The 27,500-nt window shown below is 43.6% G+C and overlaps 1 protein-coding gene across 2 annotated transcripts in view; it reads left to right on the forward strand.

Annotated features, from left to right (window-relative positions):
* The window catches only part of LOC135517363 (TGF-beta receptor type-1-like), a 64,113-nt gene that overhangs the window by 33,528 nt on the left and 3,085 nt on the right, over window positions 1–27,500 (forward strand). The window contains exons 3-9 of one of the 2 annotated variants that reach the window (XM_064941591.1): window positions 14,269–14,505; window positions 16,247–16,477; window positions 17,027–17,194; window positions 19,959–20,115; window positions 22,885–23,009; window positions 23,350–23,468; window positions 27,375–27,500. The exon at window positions 27,375–27,500 is cut by the window's right edge and continues 3,085 nt beyond it. In XM_064941591.1, the coding sequence (XP_064797663.1) occupies window positions 14,269–14,505; window positions 16,247–16,477; window positions 17,027–17,194; window positions 19,959–20,115; window positions 22,885–23,009; window positions 23,350–23,468; window positions 27,375–27,500 (1,163 nt within the window). Of the gene's footprint in view, window positions 1–14,268; window positions 14,506–16,246; window positions 16,478–17,026; window positions 17,195–19,958; window positions 20,116–22,884; window positions 23,010–23,337; window positions 23,469–27,374 lie in introns of both variants that reach the window. The other variant, XM_064941590.1, reaches the window with a different exon arrangement.

A 27,500-nucleotide genomic window follows, 5' to 3' on the forward strand; every position in this document is an offset into this window, starting at 1 on the left:
ACTTGTACATCGGCAAAACCTTGATTAATTTAATATTAGAGATCGCGCACCAGCTGTTATTGACAAATAGACACAGATCACCACCCCTCGGCTTACCGGGGGTAGCTGTTCTTTTGTGCCGATGCATGGAAAACTGTATATTATCCATGGCGTCGTTCAGCCACGACTCGGTGAAACATAAGATCTTATGTTTTTTTAATGTCCCGTTGGTAGGATAGTCTAGAATGGAGCTCTTACGGTTTATTCTCTAGTGATTGCACGTTAGCCAATAGGATGGATGGTAGAGGCGGATTACCCACTTGCTGACAAAGTCTCACAAGGCACCCGAATCTGCGGCCTCTGTATTGCCCTCTGTTCTTCAAGTGAATTATGGGAATTTGAGCCTGGTCCTGAAGCAGCAGTAAATCCTTTGTTTTAGGAAAAACATATTTTGTCCGGTTCGAGATGAATAATCACTGTTCTGATATCCAGGAGCTTGTTTCGGTCATAAGAGACGGTAGCAGAAACATTATGTACAAAATAAGTTACATAAATGTGGGGGTAAATTACTCAAAATAGAGCAATTGGTTAGGAACCTGTAAAACGTCAGCCATCCACTCTGGCGCAATTATTTACAGTTTGCGTCCCTGGTTTAAATATTCCAGTCCACAAGGTGGCTGTAGCTTATTTGGATTGTCCCTGTTGTCGCAAATGTAAGCTTACTAGCAAGCTGCGCTAATTTTGTTGCTAGATTTTCTTTGGTCTCTGGGTAGAAAACTCTAGCTAGCTCAGCCAGCCTTTGGCTAGGCCTTCAGAAGCTGGACAGAAGGCCTATTCCATTCAACTGTATTTTTAGAGCGACAGGTTCATTCCACTATCACATTTTGACTTGCAATGGGTGTGACTTTTTTTTAAAGTGACTAGACTCCTCACTACTGAGAGCGCAAGAGCTAATGAATTCATATTACAGAACAGGAGGCTGATAAGCAGCTAATACAGATGGCGGCAATACACCTAAGAGGTTGTTGTCTTCCATAAAACCTTGAAGAGAGCGCAAGAGAAAATAATCAGTAAGCGGTAGTTTTCCAACACTAATGCAAGTAACGGTAGCTAGCTTCTTTTGTAGTAGTGTGACAATGGCGACGGCGGCTGCAGCAGCTGCTTTCAACTTCAACGTGGATGTTGTTGCTAATTTGTTAGCATCAGCCTTTTCAAATCAAATGTATTTATATAGCCCTTCTTTCATCTGCTGATATCTCAAAGTGCTGTACAGAAACCCAGCCTAAAACCCCAAACGGCAAGCAGTGCAGGTGTTGAAGCACGTTGGCTAGGAAAAACTCCCTAGAAAGGCCAAAACCTAGGAAGAAACCTAGAGGAACCAGGCTATGAGGGGTGGTCAGTCCTCTTCTGGCTGTGCCGGGTGGAGATTATAACAGAACATGGCCAAGATGTTCATAAATGACCAGCATGTTCAAATAATAGGTCTGGGACAGGTAGCATGTCCGGTGAACAGGTCAGGATTCCATAGCCGCAGGCAGAACAGTTGAAACTGGAGCAGCAGCACGGCCAGTTGGACTGGGGACCGCAAGGAGTCATCATGCCAGATAGTCATGAGGCATGGTCCTAGGGCTCAGGTCCTCAGAGCGAGAGAAAGAAAGAATTAGAGAGCATACTTAAACTAATTGACAAATTATATTTTATGGTGACTTGCACTGTTTTTTGTTGAGTGCTTGCGGAGTGCTTGCTGTTAGCTATCTCTTTAAAAAGAATGACTGAAACATTTTTGGATTTAAACTTTAGATCACCAGGTAGTGTGAGGAACGTGATAAAATACACTGCTCAAAAAAATAAAGTGAACGCTTAAACAACACAATGTAACTCCAAGTCAATCACACTTCTGTGAAATCAAACTGTCCACTTAGGAAGCAACACTGATTGACAATCCATTTCACATGCTGTTGTGCAAATGGAATAGACAACAGGTGGAAATTATAGGCAATTAGCAAGACACCCCCAATAAATGAGTGGTTCTGCAGGTGGTGACCACAGACCACTTCTCAGTTCCTATGCTTCCTGGCTGATGTTTTGGTCACTTTTGAATGCTGGCGGTGCTTTCACTCTAGTGGTAGCATGAGACGGAGTCTACAACCCACGCAAGTGGCGCAGGTAGGGCAGCTCATCCAGGATGGAACATCAATGCGAGCTGTGGCAAGAAGGTTTGCTGTGTCTGTCAGCGTAGTGTCCAGAGCATGGAGGCGCTACCAGGAGAAAGGCCAGTACATCAGGAGACGTGGAGGAGGCCGTAGGAGGGTAACAACCCAGCAGCAGGACCGCTACCTCTGCCTTTGTGCAAGGAGGAGCAGGAGGAGCACTGCCAGAGCCCTGCAAAATGACCTCCAGCAGGCCACAAATGTGCATGTGCCTGCTCAAACGGTCAGAAACAGACTCCATGAGGGTGGTATGAGGGCCCGATGTTCACACATGTGGGGGTTGTGCTTACAGCCCAACACCGTGCAGGACGTTTGGCATTTGCCAGAGAACACCAAGATTGGCAAATTCGCCACTGGCGCCCTGTGCTCTTCACAGATGAAAGCAGGTTCACACTGAGCACGTGACAGAGTCTGGAGACGCTGTGGAGAATGTTCTGCAGCCTGCAACATCCTCCAGCATGACCGGTTTGGGGTGGCATTGTGGGGCCATACAGCCCTCCATGTGCTCGCCAGAGGTAGCTTGACTGCCATTAGGTACCGAGATGAGATCCTCAGACCCCTTTTGAGACCATATGCTGGTGCGGTTGGCCCTAGGTTCCTCCTAATGCAAGACAATGCTCGACCTCATGTGGCTGGAGTGTGTCAGCAGTTCCTGCAAGAGGAAGGCATTGATGCTATGGACTGGCCTGCCCGTTCCCCAGACCTGAATCCAATTGAGCAGATCTGGGTCATCATGTCTCGCTCCATCCACCAACGCCACGTTGCACCACAGACTGTCTAGGAGTTGGCGGATGCTTTAGTCCACGTCTGGGAGGAGATCCCTCAGGAGACCATCCGCCACCTCATCAGGAGCATGCCCAGGCGTTGTAGGGAGGTCATACAGGCACGTGGAGGCCACACGCACTACTGAGCCTCATTTTGCCCTGTTTTAAGGACATTACATCAAAGTTGGATCAGCCTGTAGTGTGGTTTTCCACTTTAATTTTGAGTGCGACTCCAAATCCAGACCTCCATGGGTTGATAAATTTGATTTCCATTGATCATTTTTGTGTGATTTTGTTGTCAGCACACTCAACTACAGTGCCTTGCGAAAGTATTCGGCCCCCTTGAACTTTGCGACCTTTTGCCACATTTCAGGCTTCAAACATAAAGATATAAAACTGTATTTGTTTTTGTGAAGAATCAACAACAAGTGGGACACAATCATGAAGTGGAACGACATTTATTGGATATTTCAAACTTTTTTTAACAAATCAAAAACTGAAAAATTGGGCGCGCAAAATTATTCAACCCCCTAAAGTTAATACTTTGTAGCGCCACCTTTTGCTGCGATTACAGCTGTAAGGGAATTCACCCCCGTAGTGGACAAAAATGAATGGCAAATTATTGGCATAGGACAAACCATGTACACATTGGCCAATACCACCCAAAGCGGCGTTGATTCATGCAAAGTTTACTTCAAATGCCATATGGCTATTGCCAGTTGTAACACTTCAAAAATCCAACAGGTGGCGATTGCGCTCCACCATGGTTTTTCATATTGATATTGGACTCCAAGTCAACATCCAAAAGCCAAATTTTGAAAAAATGGATTTTTTGAAAAAAACTTATCACCCCTTAAAAAAGTGCTTTCTGGACCGTTTTTCGAAATTCTTTCGCTTTTTTTGTCAATTACACATGTATAAGAACTGTATGAAAATACTTTTGTCCAATTTTATTATCATAATTTTTTTACTTGCGCATTATTGCATATGTTTTGTCCATCTGCAATATGATTTCATAGGAAGTCAGAAGTCAAAAGTCAAAAATTATTAAATTTCATAAACTTCACACACCCCTAAAAAAGTGCTTTCTGGACCGTTTTTTGAATTTTTTTCGAATTTTGTGTCAGTTACACACGTATAAGAACTGTATCAACATACTTTAGTCATATTTTATTATCATAATTTTTTTTTTTTTTTTACTTGCGCATTATTGCATGTGTTTTGTCCATCTGCAATATGATTTCATAGGAAGTCAAAAGTCAAAAATTATTAAATTTCATAAACTTCACACACCCCTAAAAAAGTGCTTTCTGGACCGTTTTTCGAAAAAAATTCGAATTTTGTGTCAGTTACACACGTATAAGAACTGTATCAACATACTTTAGTCATATTTTATTATCATAATGGTTTTTTTTTTTTGCTTGTGCATAAGGCATATGTTTTGTGGGGGCCAAATGTCATAAGAAATTTGACATTCTCAAAAATCCTTCAGAAATGCAAAATTGACTGGCCTGATGAACTCGGGATGGCCGGGCAGTGATTGTTGTTCCTTTCAATCACTCGTGGTGTTGATTTCATCATGTCCATTTGTTTATGTTTTCTCACTTTTGCAAAGTCACTGTGCATTTGCCATATGGTTAACTGGGCATTCACCATCACCAATTTGTCATGCTATAAAAATCATGCAGGAATGCCAAATTGACTGAACCGATGAACTCGGGATGGCTTGGCAGTGATTCTGGTACCTCTCCATCGCTCGTTTGGGTTGATTTCAGAATGTCGCTTTTGGTGATGGTACCTCACTGTTAAAACATATTGCAAATGTTTTCTCACTTTTGCAAAGTCACTGAAAATTTGTGCAGGAATGCCAAATTGACTGGCCCGATGAACTCGGGATGGCTTGGCAGTGATTCTGGTACCTCTCCATCACTCGTTAGGGTTGATTCCAGAATGTCCATTTGGTGATTTTTCTCACTCTTTCAAAGTCACTGTGCATTTGCCATATGGTTAACTGGGCAGTCACCATTACCAATTTGTCATGCTATAAAAATCATGCAGGAATGCCAAATTGACTGGCCCGATGACCTCGGGATGGCTGGGCAGTGATACTGGTACCTCTCCATCGTTCGTTAGGGTTGATTTCAGAATGTCGCTTTTGGTGATGGTACCTCACCGCTTAAACATATTGCTAATGGACAAGAGTCACCTGCAAGTCACCGTCCATCAGTCAATTTGATATCATTCAAAGCTAACTATTGGAGGCACTGTCAGTCTCTACACACCCCAATGATACGTCCCTCCATCCATGTTGTGTATCTGTGTGATTTAGTTTTCCTTTGAATTTTTATGGGAAAAATGACTGATTTACAGTTCATGGGGGTTGCCTAATCATATATATGAAGTTTTGGAAAGATCTGAATTTTTTAACCCCTCCAAACAGCCCATGAGACACCAATTATGGCACTTCCGGTTGGCACAGGAAGCTGTAACTCAACATACATCCTCATTGGGGTATTCCATTGGAGAATCCTGAGTTTTAAGTCTTTACCATGAAAACTGACTGATTTACACGGGGTTCAATGCACTATGTCCATCAAATTGCAGGCAGTGTATGGGTATACACTTTTAGGGCGATTTGAACCACTTCCGGTTGGTCCAGGAAGCTTAGAATCGACACAGGTAGACCTTATAGTGGCCTGATGGACTGGTACCAAAGACAGGTTCATACAGCATTCATAACCCATATAGACTCCAGGTTGTATTTAGTGGAGCAGCCAATGTATTCCTATGGGGAGAGAAGTCAATGAACACAGTTTTTATGTAAACACCTTCTTTTGACTGTGAAGGGTTAATGTCACACGGTCAAGGATAGGCTTGGACAGATCAGGAGGACCTTAGGAACATTCCTGTGGTTGAATTGTCTTTCTAAACCTAACGGTTCCGCCGCTGTCACCCAAAATCAAATGACGTACTGGTGCAGGCTTCATATTGGGCCTATTTTTCTCATGGTCGCTGCGCTCAGACCGAGCGAGCTACGGTCAAGCGGGGCGCCTCGTTGGACTCGGCACAGTCTGGACACTATGGTGATGCCATTGTTTGTGTTGATTTCAGAATGTCCATTTGGTAATGTTTTCTCACTTTTGCAAAGTCACTGTGCATTTGCCATATGGTTAACTGGGCAGTCACCATCACCAATTTGTCATGCTATAAAAATCATGCAGGAATGCCAAATTGACTGGCCCGATGACCTCGGGATGGCTGGGCAGTGATACTGGTACCTCTCCATCGCTCGTTTGGGTTGATTTCAGAATGTCGCTTTTGGTGATGGTACCTCACTGTTAAAACATATTGCAAATGTTCCTTACTTTTGCAAAGTCACTGAAAATTCGTGCAGGAATGCCAAATTGACTGGCCCGATGAACTCGGGATGGCTCGGCAGTGATTCTGGTACCTCTCCATCGCTCATTAGGGTTGATTTCAGAATGTCCATTTGGTAATGTTTTCTCACTCTTTCAAAGTCACTGTGCATTTGCCATATGGTTAACTGGGCATTCACCATCACCAATTTGTCATGCCATAAAAATCATGCAGGAATGCCAAATTGACTGGCCCGATGCCATAGGGATGGCTGGGCAGTGATACTGGTACCTCTCCATCGCTCGTTTGGGTTGATTTCAGAATGTCGCTTTTGGTGATGGTACCTCACCGCTTAAACATATTGCTAATGGACAAGAGTCACCTGCAAGTCACCGTCCATCAGTCAATTTGATATCATTCTGACACCAAACTGATACAAACTGACACCAAACCCACTTTTCCCAACTCATTTAGGAGCCAAGTATAACATACTTCAGAGCTGGCCCAAAATTCACAAGGCCTTCGGTACAAAACATTAAAAAACCATAAAACACATAGTTACTTTCTAGCTGCGGGGCCAGTTCGGACATTATGTGTAGTCCTATGTGAGGCGACCCCGAATCCCGAGTTTCGGCTCGATAGGTCATTTGGTGTCCGAGTAAAAGCCTAATTGGTGCTGAAAATCCACTTTTTCCATGCCTTGCTACGGGGTCCTTGAATGAGCTATCGGACCGAGATGTTGGGTTCTGTCTCTATGGGCCGAGACGGTCACAATGCACCTAGTCTTGTGTCTCTGGGACATTTCTAAATGTCGCCATTTTCGTAATGGTCAAAATGAATTGAAGTCATTGCAAATGTTCGACGCTGTTTCTCGGTCCGAGAACCTCCTAGAGCGCCGTAACTCACCACGCACTATCTACCTGAGGTCTAGAACAGGATTCTAAAGTTTCGGAACTCTAGGTCTGACGGTTCTTTTTTAGCTCGAACAAAGCTAACTATTGGAGGCACTGTCAGTCTCTACACACCCCAATACGTCCCTCCATCCAAGTTGTGGATCTGTGTGATTTATTTTTCCTTTGAATTTTTATGGGAAAAATGACTGATTTACAGTTCATGGGGTTGTCTAATCACACATATGAAGTTTTGGACAGATCTGATTTTTTTAACCCTTCCAAACAGCTCCTGAGACACCAATTATGGCACTTCCGGTTGGCACAGGAAGCTATAAATACACACATGTCTTGACTGACATAGAAACCTACGGAATCCTGAGTTTTAAGTCTTTAAGTTGAGAATTGACTGATCTACACAGGGTTGAATAATGCAGAGGCCTTTCCACCTTTCGAGGTGATGTACATCCAAATACCTTTTGGGTCAATTTAACCACTTCCGGTTGCTCCAGGAAGCTTAGAATCGACACAGGTAGACCTCATAGTGGTCTGATGGAATGTCATAGAAGACAGGTTCATACAGCATTCATAACCCATAAAGACCCCAGGTTGTATTTAGGGGAGCAGGCAATGTAATCCTATGGGGAGAGAAGTCAATGCACACTGTTTTTATGTAAACACCTTCTTTTAACTGTGAAAGGTTAATGCCACACAGTCAATGTTAGGCTTGCACAGATCGGGAGGACCTTAGGAACAGTCCTGTGTTTGAATTGTCCTTCTAAACCTAACGGTTCCGCCGCTGTCACCCAAAATCAAATTTCATTGTGGGCCTATTTTTCTCATGGTCGCTGCGCTCAGACCGAGCGAGCTACGGTCAAGCGGGGCACCTCGTTGGAATCGGCACGGCCTTGGGATTATGTTTATGCCATTGCCTGCTCTCTGTGTCTTTAAACACCACGCTTTGTCACTCCATCCTTGCTGTGTGTGTGTGTGTGAGAGCTTTTCTTTGACATCTGTTGGGAAAAATGACTGATTTACAGTTCATGGGTGTTGTCTAATCACACATATGAAGTTTTGGACAGATCTGATTTTTTTTAACCCTTCCAAACAGCCCCTGAGACACCAATTATGGCACTTCCGGTTGAGTTATTTACGGAGGGTTTAGTGAGTGTGTGTTATTTCAGAAAATCATAGAAAATCACAGAAATGTCGCAGAGCTCCGCAGCACATTTTAAAGATATTCGTATGAACACCCTGCAACTGGATCTGTAACCGTTGAAAAAAAAAACCTCCTATATCTGAACATTACGATCTGGTCATCGTACGATTTCTCTTAAATGACGATAGATAAATGGCCGATTTTTTTTATTTTATTGACACCGGAGGCTCCTTGACTTTGACGTGAAGTGAAAAAATCTTTTCTCTATTTTCATTTTGGACCTTTAATCCCAGAAATATGGCCATAACTCAAAAACCGTTGAGGCCTAGACGCCATCTTGTTCGGGGCCATCTTCCCATTATGCCAAACCTACGCTCACCAAGTTTCGGCTTCGAAATATTTTCAGTTTTCGAGATATGGCACGTCGTGATTCGGGATGTTTTGTCCAATAGCAATATGATTGCTTATGCCCTCTTGTGGGATCTTCCGGCATAGCGCAAAAATGGGCCAAAATTTGTTTATTTTATTAAACGAAAACCGAATGTCCGACAAAGTTCATTTGATGACTTCCCGGTAGGTCTGGCCCTGCCGCTCGGCCCGACGCCGTCCCCGAATTTTACAAATGTTTTCGGACGTCTAGTAAGGGACCGTACAGTTCCAATAGGGACTTTCTCACTAACCATACGGTGATTGTCAAAATGTTCCCTTAGGGTATGTAAGTCGCTTGGGGTATGTCTCTACCAGTTTTGCACATCGAGAGACTGACATTTTTTCCCATTCCTCCTTGCAAAACAGCTCGAGCTCAGTGAGGTTGGATGGAGAGCATTTGTGAACAGCAGTTTTCAGTTCTTTCCACAGATTCTCGATTGGATTCAGGTCTGGACTTTGACTTGGCCATTCTAACACCTGGAAATGTTATTTTTTTAACCATTCCATTGTAGATTATGCTTTATGTTTTGGATCATTGTCTTGTTGGAAGACAAATCTCCGTCCCAGTCTCAGGTCTTTTGCAGACTCCATCAGGTTTTCTTCCAGAATAGTCCTGTATTTGGCTCCTTCCATCTTCCCATCAATTTTAACCATCTTCCCTGTCCCTGCTGAAGAAAAGCAGGCCCAAACCATGATGCTGTCACCACCATGTTTGACAGTGGGTATGCTGTGTTCAGGGTGATGAGCTGTGTTGCTTTTACGCCAAACATAACATTTTCCATTGTTGCCAAAAAGTTCCATTTTGGTTTCATCTGACCAGGGCACCTTCTTCCACATGTTTGGTGTGTCTCCCAGGTGGCTTGTGGCAAACTTTAAACAACACTTTTTATGGATATCTTTAAGAAATGGCTTTCTTCTTGCCACTCTTCCATAAAGGCCAGATTTGTGCAATATACGACTGATTGTTGTCCTATGGACAGAGTCTCCCACCTCAGCTGTAGATCTCTGCAGTTCATCCAGAGTGATCATGGGCCTCTTGGCTGCATCTCTGATCAGTCTTCTTGTATGAGTTGAAAGTTTAGAGGGACGGCCAGGTCTTGGTAGATTTGCAGTGGTCTGATACTCCTTCCATTTCAATATTATCGCTTGCACAGTGCTCCTTGGGATGTTTAAAGCTTGGTAAATCTTTTTGTATCCAAATCCGGCTTTAAACTTCTTCACAACAGTATTTCGGACCTGCCTGGTGTGTTCCTTGTTCTTCATGATGCTCTCTGCGCTTTTAACGGACCTCTAAGACTATCACAGTGCAGTTGCATTTATAAGGAGACTTGATTACACACAGGTGGATTGTATTTATCATCATTAGTCATTTAGGTCAACATTGGATCATTCAGAGATCCTCACTGAACTTCTGGAGAGAGTTTGCTGCACTGAAAGTAAAGGGGCTGAATAATTTTGCACGCCCAATTTTTCAGTTTTTTATTTGTTAAAAAAGTTTGAAATATCCAATAAATGTCGTTCCACTTCATGATTGTGTCCCACTTGTTGATTCTTTACAAAAAAATACAGTTTTATATCTTTATGTTTGAAGCCTGAAATGTGGCAAAAGGTCGCAAAGTTCAAGGGGGCAGAATACTTTCGCAAGGCACTGTATGTAAAGAAAAAAGTATTTAATATGAATATTTCATTCATTCAGATCTAGGATGTGTTATTTTAGTGTTTTTTTTTGAGCAGTGTATATTTGCATTGGTTGATGACACACAAACTACTGTGACAACACCTCACTGACAGGTTTGGTTTGCCATAATACTTGTGGACGTTCTCCCTTCACTAAAGGATAGTTTAACAAATGGATCTTCTATAATTTTTATTTTTGTTACAGGTTTGTAATAAGGAAAATGATGCACACGCTTCAATATGGCAGAAGTCTGTGTTGTGATTTTGGATGGTGAGATGGCTAGCAACAATGACTAAAAGCTGCCATGTGGGGAATCGTAGGTGGCTCGTTTCAGCTAACTTTATCTTGTTCTTGATAACATGTCTGGTTTTAACTGTTGCATCTATGCTAATATGGTAAAAGTTCAGTAGCTAGCTAATCATCGACTGTAACAATGTATTTGAAAGACAAGTGCATATTTTGTTTTCAGTAAACATTGGAGACTACATTTTATTTACATGTTGTCAGCAATCTAAGCCAACTCTGTCTTTTCCCCCATACTTCCGACACATGTTGGTTTTGATGCTAAACAACCATCCTGACTATGGGATAATGGAGAGTGAATGTAATTATTTCTTCATCTTGCTAGATGGCGTGGCAAAACATTTAGTGTTTGCATTGTGCCTCATTTGTTTCATATGAAATGTGTATAACTTCCTGGCTCAGTTAGCTAGCTTGCACATTATTAAACTGAACCTAACAAAACAATCCTTCTTTAAGCACAAAACTCTTTAGGTAGATGTAAAATATATATGTAAAGACTTCTTTATTGCATCTTTATTGTTTTTGTTAGAACCATTCTAATGAAAAGGGGGTGGATTATGTCGGGGGAAGTGCTCCCCCCCTTCTTTTTACTCCCTCACGTGGAAGTTTGTGCTCTCTGATTGGCTAAAAGTCAAGTTCTTGGCCACTGACAAGCATTGCGAAGTAGAAACGGCAGGGTCGTTGGTACCCGTTCAGTACACAGCAGGGACGTATCTTGCTCTAGCAGGAGAAAGCACAGGAGGCTGTTCCAAGTACCTATCGACAGTTGTCAGATTTCTCTGTCTGTACCATTGAATGAATCACCCAATCTCTGAGCGTCACACACACACACACACACACACACACACACACACACACACACACACACACGCAAAGTCTTCAGTCCTAATTATGTTGTTACCTTGCCAATCCTAAATAGCCTTACCCATCAGTTATAAAACACATCATTACGACTGCCCACTGTGCACAGAAATCATAGAATTATGACAGAAATAACTGTCTTGAGATTGCCATGTAGGTAGAGGAGAGGATTTTAACAACCCAAAACCCTGTTTTTAAAGGATTGACCTTGGTTAACCTATACCCGTCTTGCTACACTAAGCATTTCGTTCTGGCATAGCTTTCTAATATAGGAATTAAAACATTTATATGCAACAGATGGTTGCCCACGCAGTGTCGTGGCCCTGTTTTTGGCAAAAGGTAGATTTTTCTCCAAACTTTAACAATTCTGTCGCCGTACAAAGTAAGCCCACCCCTGCCCTTAAGTGTTGGCCGAAAGCCTTGGACCAGAGAACGCTCTGCTCCAGGATTTTAATGCACAACTTCAGCGCACCCCACACTTGACCCTTTTCGTTTGATTATTTTCCTAGCTTCCCCTGCGACATTTACAAAATTAACCGCTCAGTGTGTCATTGCAGGAGCACTTTCTGCCCTCCCTCCCCCTTTTTTTGTTGCTGGTTTTCTAACTATTAGAGGAAATAGAGGAGATTGAGTGGCCAACACAGTAGGAGCCTTTTCAGATAGTATTGTGGTCAAAACAACATTTTACTGTGGCCCTCAGGCCAGAACAGCTTCTCTTCCATCACTATTGATATAGCTAGGGCCTTGAGCCCCAGTGATTCATCCTATAGGCATGTGACTATACTGTATGTACTGTATCGACGTATGAAAGCTTATTAACCAGTGACTTGAAGACATTGGTGACACGGGCATATGATGAGCCATGCTCTTCCTTCTGTCATCGCTTTCATATATTCAATGCTTTTTGAGGAAAAGGACCAAATAGTCAAGACTGTAAAGTGGTCAGATGTTCTTGAAAAGGTTGCTGGGGAACACGTGTGTGGGTATTCTGTTTTAAATGTTCTTATAGGGTTATCCATACATGTCTAATCCAGCACTTGGGTTAAATAATGGGTGTACATCCAGCATTTGGCTCACTTCGTGTCAACCAAAGGCCCATTTGCCTACTCTATCCTGGACCCTTTTCACACACAGTTTTGAAATTCTCTTAGGTCCAATTCAGACGTTTTTAACAATTAAGTACCATACTGTTATTTTTTTTGCATTTAAAATGGTGAAGAATAAACATTAGTGATGTACCGATATCACATTTTTGGCCGAAACCGATAGCCGCTGTGTCCTACTCCCTATACATAACAGCTCAAACTGGCCCTAACCAGAATAGCAAGAGGAGGAGGCCCCGGTGCACAACTGAGAAAGAAGACAAGTACGTTAGTGTCTAGTTTGAGAAACAAACACCTCACAATTCCTCAACTGGCAGCTTAATTAAATAGTACTCGCAAAACACCAGTCTCAACGTCAACAGCGAAGAGGCGACTCCGGGATTTTAACCTTCTAGGCAGAGTTCCTCTGTCCAGTGTCTGTGTTAATTTTCCCACCTTAGGCTTTTATTTTTATTGGCCAGTCTGAGATATGGCTTTTTCTTTGCAACTCTGCCTAGAAGGCCAGCATCCTGGAGTTGCCTCTTCACTGTTGAGACTGGTGTTCTGCGGGTACTATTTAATGAAGCTGCCAGTTGAGGAATTGTGAGGCGCCTGTTTCTCAAACTAGACACTCTAATACTTGTCCTCATGCTCAGTTGTACACCGGGGCCTCCCACTCTTTCTACTCTGGTTAGAGCCAGTTTGTGTTGTTCTATGAAGGGAGTAGTACACCGCGTTGTACCAGATCTTCAGTTTCGTGGCAATTTCACACATGGAGTAGCCTTCATTTCTCAGAACAAGAATAGACTGACGTATTTCAGAAGAATCGAACCCACAAATGCTGATGCTCCAGTTACTCAACTAGTCTAAAGAAGGCCAGTTTTATTGCTTCTTTAACCAGGACAACTGTTTTCTGCTGTGCTAACATAATTGCAAAAGGGTTTTCTAATGATCAATTAGCCTTTTAAAATGATCTTGTATTAGCTAAGACAATGTGCCATTGGAACTCAGGAGTGATGCTTGCTGATAATGGGCCTCTGTACACGTAGGTAGATATTCCATTAAAAATAAGTTGTTTTCAGCTACAATAGTCATTTACAACCTTAACAATGTCCACTGTATTTCTGATCCATTTTATGTTAATGGACAATTTTTTTTTACTTTCCTTTCAAAAACAAGGACATTTCGAAGCAACCCCAAACCTTTGAACGTATAACAGACAGACACACACACACACACACACACACACACACACACACACACAGAGAGAGAAATCACGTTTTTGGCTGTACTGGACCTTTTTTAAATAGTTACTCATTTAGATGGAACAATTTGTAAAGAATGTCGATAGTTACCAAAGTGAATTAACAAACTCCTATTCAGTGTGGACAAAATACTCATTATTAAATTTTTTTTAAATGAATTTCTGTGCCCGTGGACATCTTTTTCTCTACGTCCAACCAGAGATAGGCCTAAAACCAAACCCAACACAGTCAAAAGAAAAGCAGCTGTATCTAGCTCCTCTTTTAACCCCTTCTCTTCCCTTCTACCCGTAGTGCCGACGGTGAAGCCGGTTCCCCTGGGGCCTGTGGCACTGGCAGCGGTCATCGCGGGGCCTGTGTGCGTACTGTGCTTCGTGCTGATGATGGTCTTCTACATCTGCCACAGCCGTGCGGGCGTCCACCACCGCGTACCCAACGAGGAGGACCCCTCCATGAACCATCCCTTCCTCAATGTGGGCTCCACTCTCCAAGACCTCATCTACGACATGACCACCTCTGGCTCCGGCTCTGGTGGGTTAGGTAGCCATGGGGTGAGGGGGTGGGGATGTGTGTGTGTGTGTGTGTGTGTGTGTCTGTGACTGTGTTGGGGAGGGTCTCTGTTCATGCAGGACTGCTCATGTTTCGTTATATTATTTAATAGATTTTTTTTCTGTATTTGTTTGTTTTAGTGTTAATAGATCCTTTTGTTGTGTGCCTTATCTGCTCCGACGTGGCCACTCGTGTTGCGTTGCTTTTTTGTTTGGCTGTGTGTGTGCAATTGAATGAGCGTGCAACTGTTCAGTGCGCAAGCTTACCAGCATGCGTCTTGGTGTTAGTGTGTGCCTGTGTGAATAACTGAGTGTGTGTGTGTGTGTGTGTGTGTGTGTGTGTGTGTGTGTGTGTGTGGCTACAGAACAGTGCTTAGAGACACTCCGCTGTGAGAAGATGGGGAGATTGAGCCAGGGAGAAGTGACTCCCGCCCTCAGTGAGTGTGTAGTGAAGGCAGCCGTTATCTTATCGGTCCATCTCTAGCTCAGATGAGCTCAGCCTTAGCTGTGGCGTAATGGAAGCGCTGCGGCCCGTGGCTCTATTGACTGGGCGGCGCTAACACAGAGCGGCTGGAAAGCTGCTCTCAACTCCAGACGCCAGCCAAGGGACGTGGTGAGAGAACTGGCACGCGGAAACCTTGTCTTCTTGTTCCGAACAGCAATTAACAGCTCACTATCAGGACTGGCAGAGAGATCCACACCTCTAGGATACCTGGATTTGATACCGGATCAACTTCTTGGGACTTTTTGTGCAAAAGTGTGAATAGATTTTTTGTTATGATTTGTAGGATTTTCCATTATAGGACCAAGTTGATTTGTACTTTCTGCAAGATATCAAAACTGGAGGACCAGTTAAGTCCACAGTCTAACTGAATTTGACGTACCTGTCAGTGGCTCCTTTTTTCCGGCTTTTAGAGTGGATTTTTCATTTTCAGAATGGGATCTTAAATTACCCAGCTTAATGTTTTGCTCTTTGTCGAAGCAGGTGGATAAATCCACAGTCTGCCTGAATTAAGTACACACGGACAAAAAGGATGAGGAGTACGGCACAGACGAAAGACTTTCAAAAGTACGATTTAGGGGCCTACTATAGTCATGGAAAAACCAAGGCACTCAGTCCACTTATGCAGCATGTCGACTAAAATAATATTTTCCAGGATGTCATGGCACACATCTCGTGAACATCAGACCCTGCTAGGATGATAGTGACCCCATCTGTCTCCTCCCTGCTCTCCTCTCTCCTCATACATCTAGCTAGCCCACCACAACCTACGCTCGGTTTGGCTTCTAACGGCCCTGACCTCCGTGGCCTCTACAGCCTGGCTATTTCTGCTGCTGCTAGTACCTGCGGCTTTCAACTTCTCAACCCCTCCCTGCAGGCCCCACAGTAAATAGCTGATGGTCCAGCTGTTGAAATTAAAGAGAGCGATAGATATATTTACCCAGGAGCACAACTCTAGCCTGTTAATGACGGTTTCAGTTTCAATATGCTTAAGGTTTTAATTTTTTTTTTTTAAATGCATTTGCTGAATATTGTTCGAAAAGCCGCAGCACAGACAATTAGCCAATCACTTTATACACTGAGGTTATTTCCTGGTCATTTTCATGATGTCGTCCTTTGGATTACTTTCTTCTTAAGCAGCAGGTGTTACGTATGTACATTGCTAGCGAGTGACCAGTCCTGTTTCTTGTAGCGCATTTCTAAACCATCTTCTTCCTCCCAGGTCTGCCCCTGCTGGTTCAGAGGACCATAGCCCGGACCATCATACTCCAGGAGAGCATCGGGAAGGGCCGCTTCGGCGAGGTGTGGCGGGGGAAGTGGCGAGACGAAGAGGTGGCGGTCAAGATATTCTCGTCCCGTGAGGAGCGCTCGTGGTTCCGCGAGGCTGAGATCTACCAGACAGTCATGCTGCGTCACGAGAACATCCTGGGCTTCATCGCTGCCGACAACAAAGGTACGACCAATCACAGCTCACCTCTAAAGAGTAGAACCACTTTTTTCGGGGTGCTTTTTTATTGTTTTTACTTGCCGGGCCTTAAGATTCGTAATGCCCCTCTATTAGGGTTTAGGATATGGTAGACCGTGCTGGTGTGGGCTTGTTTGATAATCATGATAAAGGTTCACTCCAGCATATTTGGATGCAGTCTAGTGATCTCAGTGCAGAATCCCTGCTAGAGAGCCAGGGGTAGGTGTGTGTGTTTCTAAGAGTCGGTGCGGTAGTTGTGCTCAGTCCAGCTGCTCTGTGCTCTCTCTGACCAGCTGCAGGTAACATTACATTGCTCTGAGGAGAACCAACTCACTGTGTTCATTAACCTCTCCCTCTCTCTCGGTCTGTCTGTCTGTCTGTCTCTCTCTCGCTCTGTCTTTCCCTCCCTCGGTCACTCGGTATTTCTCGGTCTGTCTGTTTCTTTTTGTTTTTCTCTCACTCATATTACTCTACTTTATCTCTCTGTATATGTATCCCTCTCCCCTCCCTCTTTCTGTTACCCCCTTCTCTTTCCAGATAATGGGACATGGACCCAGCTGTGGCTGGTATCAGACTACCATGAGCATGGCTCTTTGTTTGACTACCTGAACCGCTACACCGTCACCGTGGAGGGCATGATCAAACTTTCCCTGTCCACTGCCAGCGGCCTGGCCCACCTCCACATGGAGATCGTTGGCACACAAGGTGAGTAACAGTTATGTTGACCAATCATAGTCAATCAGTGACTGGTGACAGCAACACCCACCAATCAGCGACTGAGGACTTTATTCTTTGTCAAGAGATGGGAGTCGGAAAATTTGCCTTTTGGCTTCACGTAGAATAGTAATGTGTTACGAACTGTGTGTAACAGCCACCAAATGACACGCATACAATACTTCATATGTATATCTGTACTCTAATCATAATGGTCACACATTAGGTTTGTATCATGGGTGTAGAAAGGGGAACTTGGATGTTTGACTATGATGACAAGCAGGTCCACTCTCCTCTGTAGGGAAACCCCACTCTATATCTGTAAATAGATGTTAAATCATCCCTGTCGGGCCTCTATAGTTGATCTCCTGATTGCACACTACCTACCTAGTTATTATTCCCTGTTCTTCCCCTGTGTCTACCTCTCTGGGTCACACAGACTATCATTCTAGGGGTGTTCTTTAATTTTACTATTTTCTACATTGTAGAATAATAGTGGAGACATCAACTATGAAATAACACATATGGAATCATGTTAAACAAATCAAAATACTTTATATTTGAGATCCTTCAAAAAGCCACCCTTTACCTTGATGACAGCTTTGCACACTCTTGGCATTCTCTCAACCAGCTTCACCTGGAGAAAAGTCTTGAAGGAGTTTCCACATATGCTGAGCACTTGTTTGGCTGTTTTTCCTTCACTCTGCGGTCCGACCCATCCCAAACCATCTCAAATGGGCTGAGGTCGGGTGATTGTGGAGGCCAGGTCATCTGATGCAGCACTCCATCACTCTCCTTCTTGGTCAAATAGCCCTAACACAGCCTGGAGGTGTGTTGGGTCATTGACCTGTTGAAAAACAAACGATAGTCCCAAAATTCTAAATAAATTACTGACAGTGTCACCAGCAAAGCACCCCACACCATAACACCTGCTCCTCAATGCTTTACGGTGGGAAATACACATGCAGAGATCATCCGTTCACCCACACAGCGTCTCACAAAAACACGGCGGTTGGAACAAGATATCTCAAATTTGGACTCATCAAACCAAAGGACACATTTCCACCGGTCTAATGTCCATTGCTCATGTTTCTTGGCCCAAGCAAGTCTTCTTATTATCGGTGTGCTTTAGTAGTGGTTTCTTTGCAGCAATTCGACCATGAAGGCCTGATTTCATGCAATCTCCTGAACAGTTGATGTTGAGATGTGTCTGTTACTTGAACTCTGAAGCATTTATTTGGGCTGCAATTTGAGGTTGGTAACTCTGATTAACATGTCCTCTGCAGCGGTCCTCATGAGAGCCAGTTTCATCATAGTGCTTGCTCTTGCCATAATATGGACTTGGTCTTTTACCAAATAGGGCTATCTTCTGTATACCACCCCTACCGTGTCACAATACAACAAATTTGTTTCAAACACATTAAAAAGGAAAGAAATTCCACAAATGTACTTTTTAAGAAGACACACCTGTTAATTTAAATGCATTCCTGGTGACTACCTCATGAAGCTGGTTGAGAGAGTGCAAAGCTGTCAAGGCAAAGGGTGGCTACTTTCTAGAATCTCAATATAAAATATATTTTGATTCATCACATTTATCACATGATTCCGTATGTGTTATTTCATAGTTTTGATGTCTTCACTATTATTCTACAATATAGAGAATAGTAAAAAAAGAAAGAAAAAAACCCGTGAATGAGTAGGTGTTCTAAAACTTTTGACTGGTAGTGTGTGTATATATACAGTTGAAGTCTGAAGTTTACATACACCGTAGCCAAATACAGTTAAACGTTCTTTTTATATATATATATATATATATTTTATACTGTTCCTGACAATTAATCCTAGTAAAAAAAAATCCCCGTTTTAGGTCAGTTAGGATTGGCGCTTTATTTTACGAATGTGAAATGTCAGAATAATAGTAGAGTGATTTTATTTCAGCTTTTTTTTTTTGCATTCCCAGTGGGTCAGAAGTGTACATACACTCAATTAGTAGGTACACCTCCAATTGACTCAGACTAATTGACATCATTTATCAGAAGGTTCTAAAGCCATGACGACATTTTCTGGAATTTTCCAAGCTGTTTTAAGGCACAGTCAACTAAGTGTAATGTAAACTTCTGCCCACTGGAATTGTGATACAGTGAATGATAAGTGTAATAATCTCTGTAAACAATTGTTGGAAAAATTACTTGTCATGTACAAATTAGATGTCCTAACCAACTTGCTGAAACTATAGTTTGTTAACAAGAAATTTGTGGAGTGGTTGAAAAACAAGTTGCAATGACACACTTAGGTTGGTATGTAAACTTCCGATTTCAACTGTACCATATGCAGGACCTTTGAGTCTTTTATTTTCTATCTGAAGATGCAGGATATGCAAATGCAAAGAGTGTGTTTTCAGCTGTCCAGTTTTTTTCAGATCGGAGACCACTTAGACTATTGAGATGCACCCCCATTCTCTCCACTCCTATGTCAAATACAGTCATGTAGGCACCAGCGGGGACAGGCAGTCTTTGTTTTTTCATTTTTTCTCCCCTCACTGTCCGACCTTTGCATCAGTGAGCTCTCAATCTAATTTCTCTCTCTTTTTTTGTCCCCTCTGTCGCTCTCTCTCCCTTTCTCTCCTATTCCCACCCTCTCTTCTCCCACTCTCATCTCTTTTTTTTACTCTTTCCCACTCTTTCTTCTTCCTTCCTCTCTTCCCCTCTCCCACTCTTCTTTCTCTCTTCTTCCACCCCCCCTCCCCCAATTCCAGGGAAGCCGGCCATCGCCCACAGGGACCTGAAATCTAAGAACATCCTGGTGAAGAAGAGCGGGACGTGCTGCATCGCTGACCTGGGCCTGGCCGTGCGCCACGACTCCGCCACTGACACCATCGACATCGCCCCCAACCACAGAGTAGGAACCAAAAGGTAACTGGACTCTCCATTTGGGCTCCGCTGCCCTCTTATGCCTGTTATTTGGGCTGACAATATGATATGACTGAGTCGCCATCCCGGCTCTTTGATGTGGTTAGTGGGGACTTCAAACTACTCCCCCCTCGACGTTGGAACGGGAATCAAAAGGTAACAGGAGCCCTTTGGCGGCCATTCTGGCTCCACGAGCTGTCATTGGTTGTAATGATGTGGTGGGAGGTGGAGGTGCCTTGTAAACTGTTCGTCCATTCTGGCTCCAGAGTGCTGCCAAGCCCCCAACCACAGTGTGTGAAACTCAAAGGTAACTGGAGTCCCCAGGGGCGGCCTCTTTCGAGTCGTCATTCATAGTGACTGGAGCCATCACCCCGACTCCCAGCTCCAACAACTACTACACGCCGTAATAGGTGAAGGTGCAGTGAAATCGGTAGCAGGTAGGGAGGGAGGGCAGCTGCGAGGGAAGGAGGAAAGGAGAGGAGGAGCACACGGCGTGAGTAATTACATGGAAACATGCTGCCCATACAAATGCGCCGTCTCTACCTCACTGCAGCAGCAACAGTGATGTTTTATGAAACCATGTCTTGTTTCAAAGTAGCCAGGCCAAAATACAACCATAGAAATGTTGAGGGAATTATTTTAAAGACTCATAATATGCCATTGAAACCAGCATTTTTCTCATGTTTTCTTGGTTTTTAAATCAATGTTATTTTATTGTCCAGCAGCCAAAGGCACAATCCTAGTCCTTTTAGTAACCCATGCTGATTCATCTTTAGATCTCCCCTCTTTCTTAATTTCTAAAATATATTTTAATATCTGTCACATGAAACCGCTAGCGTGTGCCATTTTCCCGGTGATTGTATTTTGGAACGTTCATGCAGCCATATGTGCATTGTTGAGTTTATAATATGAATAAATAAACTTTATCAACATTTTAAGCGTTGGACTAGTAATCGAAGGGTTGCAAGTTCGAATCCCCGAGCTGACAAGGTACAAATCTGTCGTTCTGCCCCTGACCAGGCAGTTAACCCACTGTTCCTAGGCCGTCATTGAAAATAAGAATTTGTTCTTAACTGACTTGCCTAGTAAAATAAAGGTTAAATTAAAACAGAACAGACCGTTTTGCTTTTTTTTATCAGCCTCTGCTTTAAAAATATATATACATTCTATGCAGTGGTTCATCCCAGAACTGTCCCAGGGTCTGTTTTGAACTGTAGACATTTTTTTTCTTTTTTTTTCGGGATACCCTTAATTTTCGAGGCCTGGAGAGAATTATTTTAGTATTTGGTTGTAATTGTAATATTTTATAGGCTACCAAGGGTAACCAACCATCCTCCAACAGAGCCTTAAAGGGGCAATGTTGTATTTTGAAGCAGACTTGAATAGGCAAAGAAGCCGATAGGTGTAGCCTACATTTTCATCTGATTCTCTGTGGTGAAAAAGATAGTACAGCATTTTATTTTGTAAGGTGGTTCCTTGCATCGTGCGATGATGTAAAAATGGTGTTGCAGACCTATTTTTTTTTTTTTCTTTTTTTGACAATTGACTTTTGGACGAGTAAAAAAATATGTCCTACTTGTGAAGCCCTGCTAGAAACATGTCCCCTGTCTTTCCTCCCCCCGCACTCATGTTTCATGTAGCATTGCCCTGGGGCTGAGGAATGGGGACTGGGCGTGAGGGGGGGGATCAATGCTGCAGAACCAATACTGAATCATAGATGGGGTGGGGGGGTCGATGGCATTACCACAGTTTACTATGGTCATTGCCAGTAGGTGGTGGAGCTGCATTAATTAGTGCACTGACACATTGGCGCTGGTAGACAATGTCAAGAGTTTTTCTACCTTTCTGGCGTAGCGCGGGAGACCCCCTTTCTCTTTGGGGTGGGTGGTTGTGTTGTGGTCCTGGCTGGTTCTGTGTCTGTCTGTCTGTTCAGCTGGCCCCCTGGAATCTGTGGGGCTTAGTGAGGCTCACGGCTCTGGGACTGGGGAAGGAGATTAGGCCCAGCGCCGCAGCGCTAACACCCTTCCGGTGGCTCCCAACTTTCCAGAGGGGAGGGGAGCCCCCTTCCCAAAACATTCGCTCTCATCTCCAGCTGGCAATCTGGGATTCCTTCTTCAGGAACAAAATGTACTCTCTCTAACGACAGTATTAGAGAGATTGACCCAAACACTGATCTGTCAGTTTTGTGTTTGAGGTCTTATGGTGCAGGTGAGAATCTGGAGGAGGGGAAACTGATTGTCCATCTGTGCCAGAAACTTCCAACCAGATTTGCTTGTTATCAAGAATGTTGTTCATCTACAAATGCCGAGGGGGACAATGTTTCATATCTCTCTGAGAAGCTGTGTTTGGAAAACACGCCTGGCGGCCGAGCAGAGGATAGAATCAGTTTTTTGTTTGAATTCTTTTAAATTAAAATCAGAGGAATGATTGATTGTCTTTTATTGCTCTGAGTGTGTTGGGCAAATATTGATTCACTTCTAACTGCTCTGTGATATGAGCATTTCTGAAACGCTCACAATTGCACGGGGTGTTTGTAGGTGTATTGACACCAAACCTTTTGATGTTTTTTTTATTGTCATTATGAAACTCCAGCTCACGGAATTCAATTGAAGACATTTTTGCTCGATGTGGAAGGTTTTGAATTAGACTTGTGAATTGAATGCTGCATAAGACGTAACGTGTGTGTGTGTGTGCGCGTGGTCAGTCTACTGTAGTATCTAACCAGCCTTGCCGTCTCGCTCTCTCTCTCTCTCTCTTTCTCTCTCTCTCCAGGTATATGGCACCAGAGGTGCTGGACGACTCGATAAACATGAAGCATTTTGAGTCATTTAAGAGGGCAGATATCTACGCCATGGGCTTGGTTTTCTGGGAGATAGCCAGTAGATGCTCTCTAGCAGGTACGTGCGTTGGTCCCCCTGTTGATCCTCCGTTATTAATTCACTCTGTTGCGCACCCGATATCAACAGTTGGTGAGTAATCTGATGGCGCATAGCAAGTTTATTAGTTCATGAACTAATTCTCTGGTTCTGTTGGATTATCACTATATATACAAATCACATACATTTCCTTTTTAAGTACATGAGCTACTTCCTCTGGGATGTTTATGATATATACTGTGCGGAGGACAAACACATTTCCCTCAAGGGATAATAAACATTTGTTGTATTGTAAGTACCGTCAGCGGTTTGTGATGTATTTTAACGCGTCTGACGTGATTTGCGTCAGGCATCGTTGAAGACTACCAGCTGCCATACCATGACCTGGTGCAGTCAGACCCTTCTGTAGAGGAGATGAGGAGGGTGGTGTGTGAGCAGAAGCTACGGCCCAACATTCCAAACCGTTGGCAGAGCTGTGAGGTACATCACACACACACACACACACACACACACACACATACACATACACACACACACACAGGACCTTCATACCATTAAAATGCTTTTCTTTTTATTGCTTTGGTTTTTAAATCGTTCACATTCCAAGTTCTGAGGTACGGCTCACCTTAAGAAATGTGTAGTGTCTTCTCTTTGCAGCCATAATAACTAGCCAATTTCATCAACTGAAAATCCACATGACATGATGCGTTTAAACCAAGAACGATCACAGCCCATAAACCTGAAAGTCTCCCATGCGTCTATCGATCTCAATAAGACTGGTCTCACAAGCTATTGTTTCCCTCTCTCCTCAGTAGCACCACAGTCCCTCCCTCAGAGAGTAACCATCCACCCTGAGGGGAAGAAAGTGTCCTGCGTTTCTCCCCTCTGTCTCAGGTTTCCCTCCTTCATGGCATCACACTCTGTTTACAAGGCTCCTTTTTTCCCCCTCTTTTGCTCTTTCCTTCATCCTCTCTGTTTATTGGTGTTCCTGTTTATTGCCTGTAAAACCGAACAATTAGATTAGAGCCAATCCAAAGTAATACAATCTTGTAATCTAATCTGGCCACTACGGCCATGCCTTTATGGCTGCCAAGCTGTTGTAACTGTGCTGCACCTGCCATTCAACACAACACAGTGACAAGACAATGATCGATCAACCGGAGAGAAAGATGTCCCTGATACCAAAATAATAGTCTAATGGGTATAGACATTAAGCTATATTCTATATTTCTGCCTTGGCCAGACAAGTTGTTTGCTAAGTTGTCTCCATATAATTAAGATGAATACATACATGCAACCTATGGCAACACAAATACTAAGCAATGTAGCATGCCAGTACCAATTGACCACACGTACAGTACAACTAACACAACATGTCAAGACATACAGGTCTAGTTTCCCAGAAACAGATTAAGGCAAACCTCGGACTGAGAAACGCTTTCATTGGAGAATCTCAGTTTAGCATAGGCCTAGCATAAACCACCCCAAAATTGAAATATACAGCCAGAGGTAAGTCATTCTCCTCTTCTCTCCCGGGTTTTAATTGAGGCTAGCTACGGCTGAGGGGGCAGTGGTTTAATGTGCCAATGGGCAGATGGCGCCTCAGTGGCCGCCACTCGTTCCCAGGTCAGGCCGTAAACACAGATGCCTTTTGTTGAGACTGGCGTGTTGCACCGCCACGGTGAGTCAGCCACACCCTGCCAACAACAATACGACCAGTAGGAGGAGGACTGTCTGGTAGGATAGAGCAGAGAATAGTGAGGGGACCACCTTGTGGCACCCTCTCCAAACAGACAGTGGTGTAGTTTATGGTGAGGTACAGATTACCCTCGTAATGACTTCTCAGAGGACTTCCTTTGCAGACAGACCAAACCGCTGCTTATGTTCATACAGGTGGTCAGGGCTGCTTGGGTAGTTTTGGTATTTAGTGAGAGACTCTTTGTTTTCTCTGAGTCAGGCAGAGCGTGACATGTGGAGAGCCTTCCCGGCCTTGTTTTGTGTCTGACAGCATGACCCTGAAAAACCGCTCTGTCTCACCACAAGCTATGGTTTCAGGGAGGTGTGTGTGTGTGTGTCTAGTCAGTTTGCACACAGTGTGTGTGTGTGTATTCGGTTTGCATACTACATGTGTGCGTACGTGCAGTAAAGTGCACACACACACATCCCTCTGTGCTCTTTAGCTAGCTATCCGCTAGTCACTGGGGCGTTCCTGTGGTTTCCAGCCCACAGCCCCACGGTGGCCTTGTGAACTCTCCAGATAACATCTCCCCTGTGCGTTCTTCTCACATGACTCACCCCTCTCCTGTTTCCCACTGGAGAAGAATCCTCTTAGCCAGTCCATCTGTTTCATCAGAACCACACGTTGGGTATGAAAAGTCTGGTCGATACAGATTTGGGCCAGACCAGACCCCCCTGGTCCAAAGTAGTGCACTATATCAAAAGTAGTCCACTATGTAGGTAATAGGGTACCGTTCCAGTCAGATGCACACTTAGTCATTTCTAGGTGTCAGGATTATGCCGTGTTCTGGCCTTGAGTCCATTCAGGCATACAAAACAGAGAGTGCTGTGAATGCTTCTTAAAGCAGTAGCCAGCGTGGAGACTAGCTGCTGAAAAGGCCCTGCTGGATGTGAGTCAGTGTAATCTATGTTTGTCAACACACTGCAGCAGATTGTGGGGGAGGTGAGGGACCGTGGTGGGCTGCTGCTGCTCTGCTACTACTGTGCCAGACTTCTCCCACAACCAGGCTATCACTAATACTATTACTGAATAGGGAAGCAAAATATTTGGAACTGAATAGGGAAAGTCTAGACTCTTAGATCAGTGGGGATCTTTCGATGAGTCCCAACTGTATTGAATGTCCCAGGGTCTCAACATGTGAACTTGGGTAATGTCACAGCTTCTGAAACAATAGTTTTTTTTTCTAGTGTGTTTCTCTCTAGCCTGTCTCTTACTCTTATCCATAGGGTATTGGTAGATTTTCGATGTCTTTTATTTCCACGTCGTACACCAATTGGTATGTGTACACCAAATTTTTTATTTTTTTTGCATTAAACAAATTGAATGCATTTCACAATTTTTAAATGCACAATTATCAATCCTAAATATTTTACCGTCATTCAAATATGCATTGTGTAAGTCAAAATGTAAGCGTTTCACTGTTGACGTTGTCGCTAGTACAGTGCTAGGACATGACCAAAATGAGTAATCATAACCGAACAGTTCCACACACAGAATTACGTGATCTCTGTGGTTAAACACGCCCATTCAAATTGCGGGCATCTCCCACAACTGGAGCGTATACATAGCCACTGGCGTGGGTTGTATTAAGAGACCGTAACAGTTGCGGCGGTGAGGTCTACTTGTCAGAAAGCTTCCTGAAGAGTATTTGTCAGCGTTAATCCAAACGAGTGCACTCTGTCTTAATAAGCACTGGTGGAAATCTCCAAGATTATGTCCTCGACAGGTTTCTGAGAGATGTAGACAAATTATGGCCAGAAAACAGATGCTGTTTACAAGGCTGGCAACAAAATCATTCAGTGTCTCATTCCAGCTCCCCAAAAAACATACTATCCTTTTAAGAAATTAAGGGTAAGGGGATTTTGGCAATGAACCTACTTCCCTAGAGTTGGATGAACTTGTGGTTTTATGTCTCTGCATCCAGTATGCAGGAAGTTGCAGGTAATTTTGCACGCAAATGCTAACTAGTTTCACGCAAAGACTTTGGGTACACCTAGTATGCTCCGTGCCACAATCTTGAACCGTTACCACAATCCCGAACTATCCCTTGAAACAAGTTTTTGAAGAATGGGCATCAGATTGGTCCAGGGTTTTCAATTTAGGAGAGCAAAACAGGGCTATTGTTGAAGTAGGTATTGGGTCACCTTGTACACCCAATGGCCACAGCCAAGCCTCTCGAGTCTAACAGTGGAAATGATAAAAACATCAGTAAGTGGTTAAGAGCCCAGGGGCCCAGGTTCACAAAACCTTCTTAAAGAAGACATGTTTTCTTAACTGCCATTTTTTTCTCCCCCTGTACTTTCTATAGTTAAGCAAAGTCTATAGTTTAAGCAAAGTCTATAGTTAAGCAAAGTTGCTATTCCTCAAATGTTCTTGGAAATGTTCTTGCGCTATTTATGTTTCTCCTTAAACAAAAAGTGTTTTGTAAATCAAGGCACTGGCTCCTCCGTGTTTGATCGGGGTGCAGTGAGGAGGGTGGGCTGGGAACTCTCCCTATGTGTGTGATGCACACTGATATATTGCCTCTCTCTGTTCTGGGTATACAAAACCACTGTTTACTAATATCATTGTCATGATAATAAATACTCCTACACACCTCTGTTCTAACACGTTGCTTTAGTGACGTTTTTTCTCTCTCTTTCCTCCAGGCTCTGCGGGTAATGGCTAAGATCATGAGGGAATGCTGGTATGCCAACGGAGCCGCCCGCCTCACTGCGCTACGCATCAAGAAGACTCTTTCCCAGCTCAGCCAATCAGAGGGCATCAAGATGTAG

This window comes from Oncorhynchus masou, chromosome 28 (assembly GCF_036934945.1).
Source record: "Oncorhynchus masou masou isolate Uvic2021 chromosome 28, UVic_Omas_1.1, whole genome shotgun sequence".
Classification (NCBI taxonomy): domain Eukaryota; kingdom Metazoa; phylum Chordata; class Actinopteri; order Salmoniformes; family Salmonidae; genus Oncorhynchus; species Oncorhynchus masou.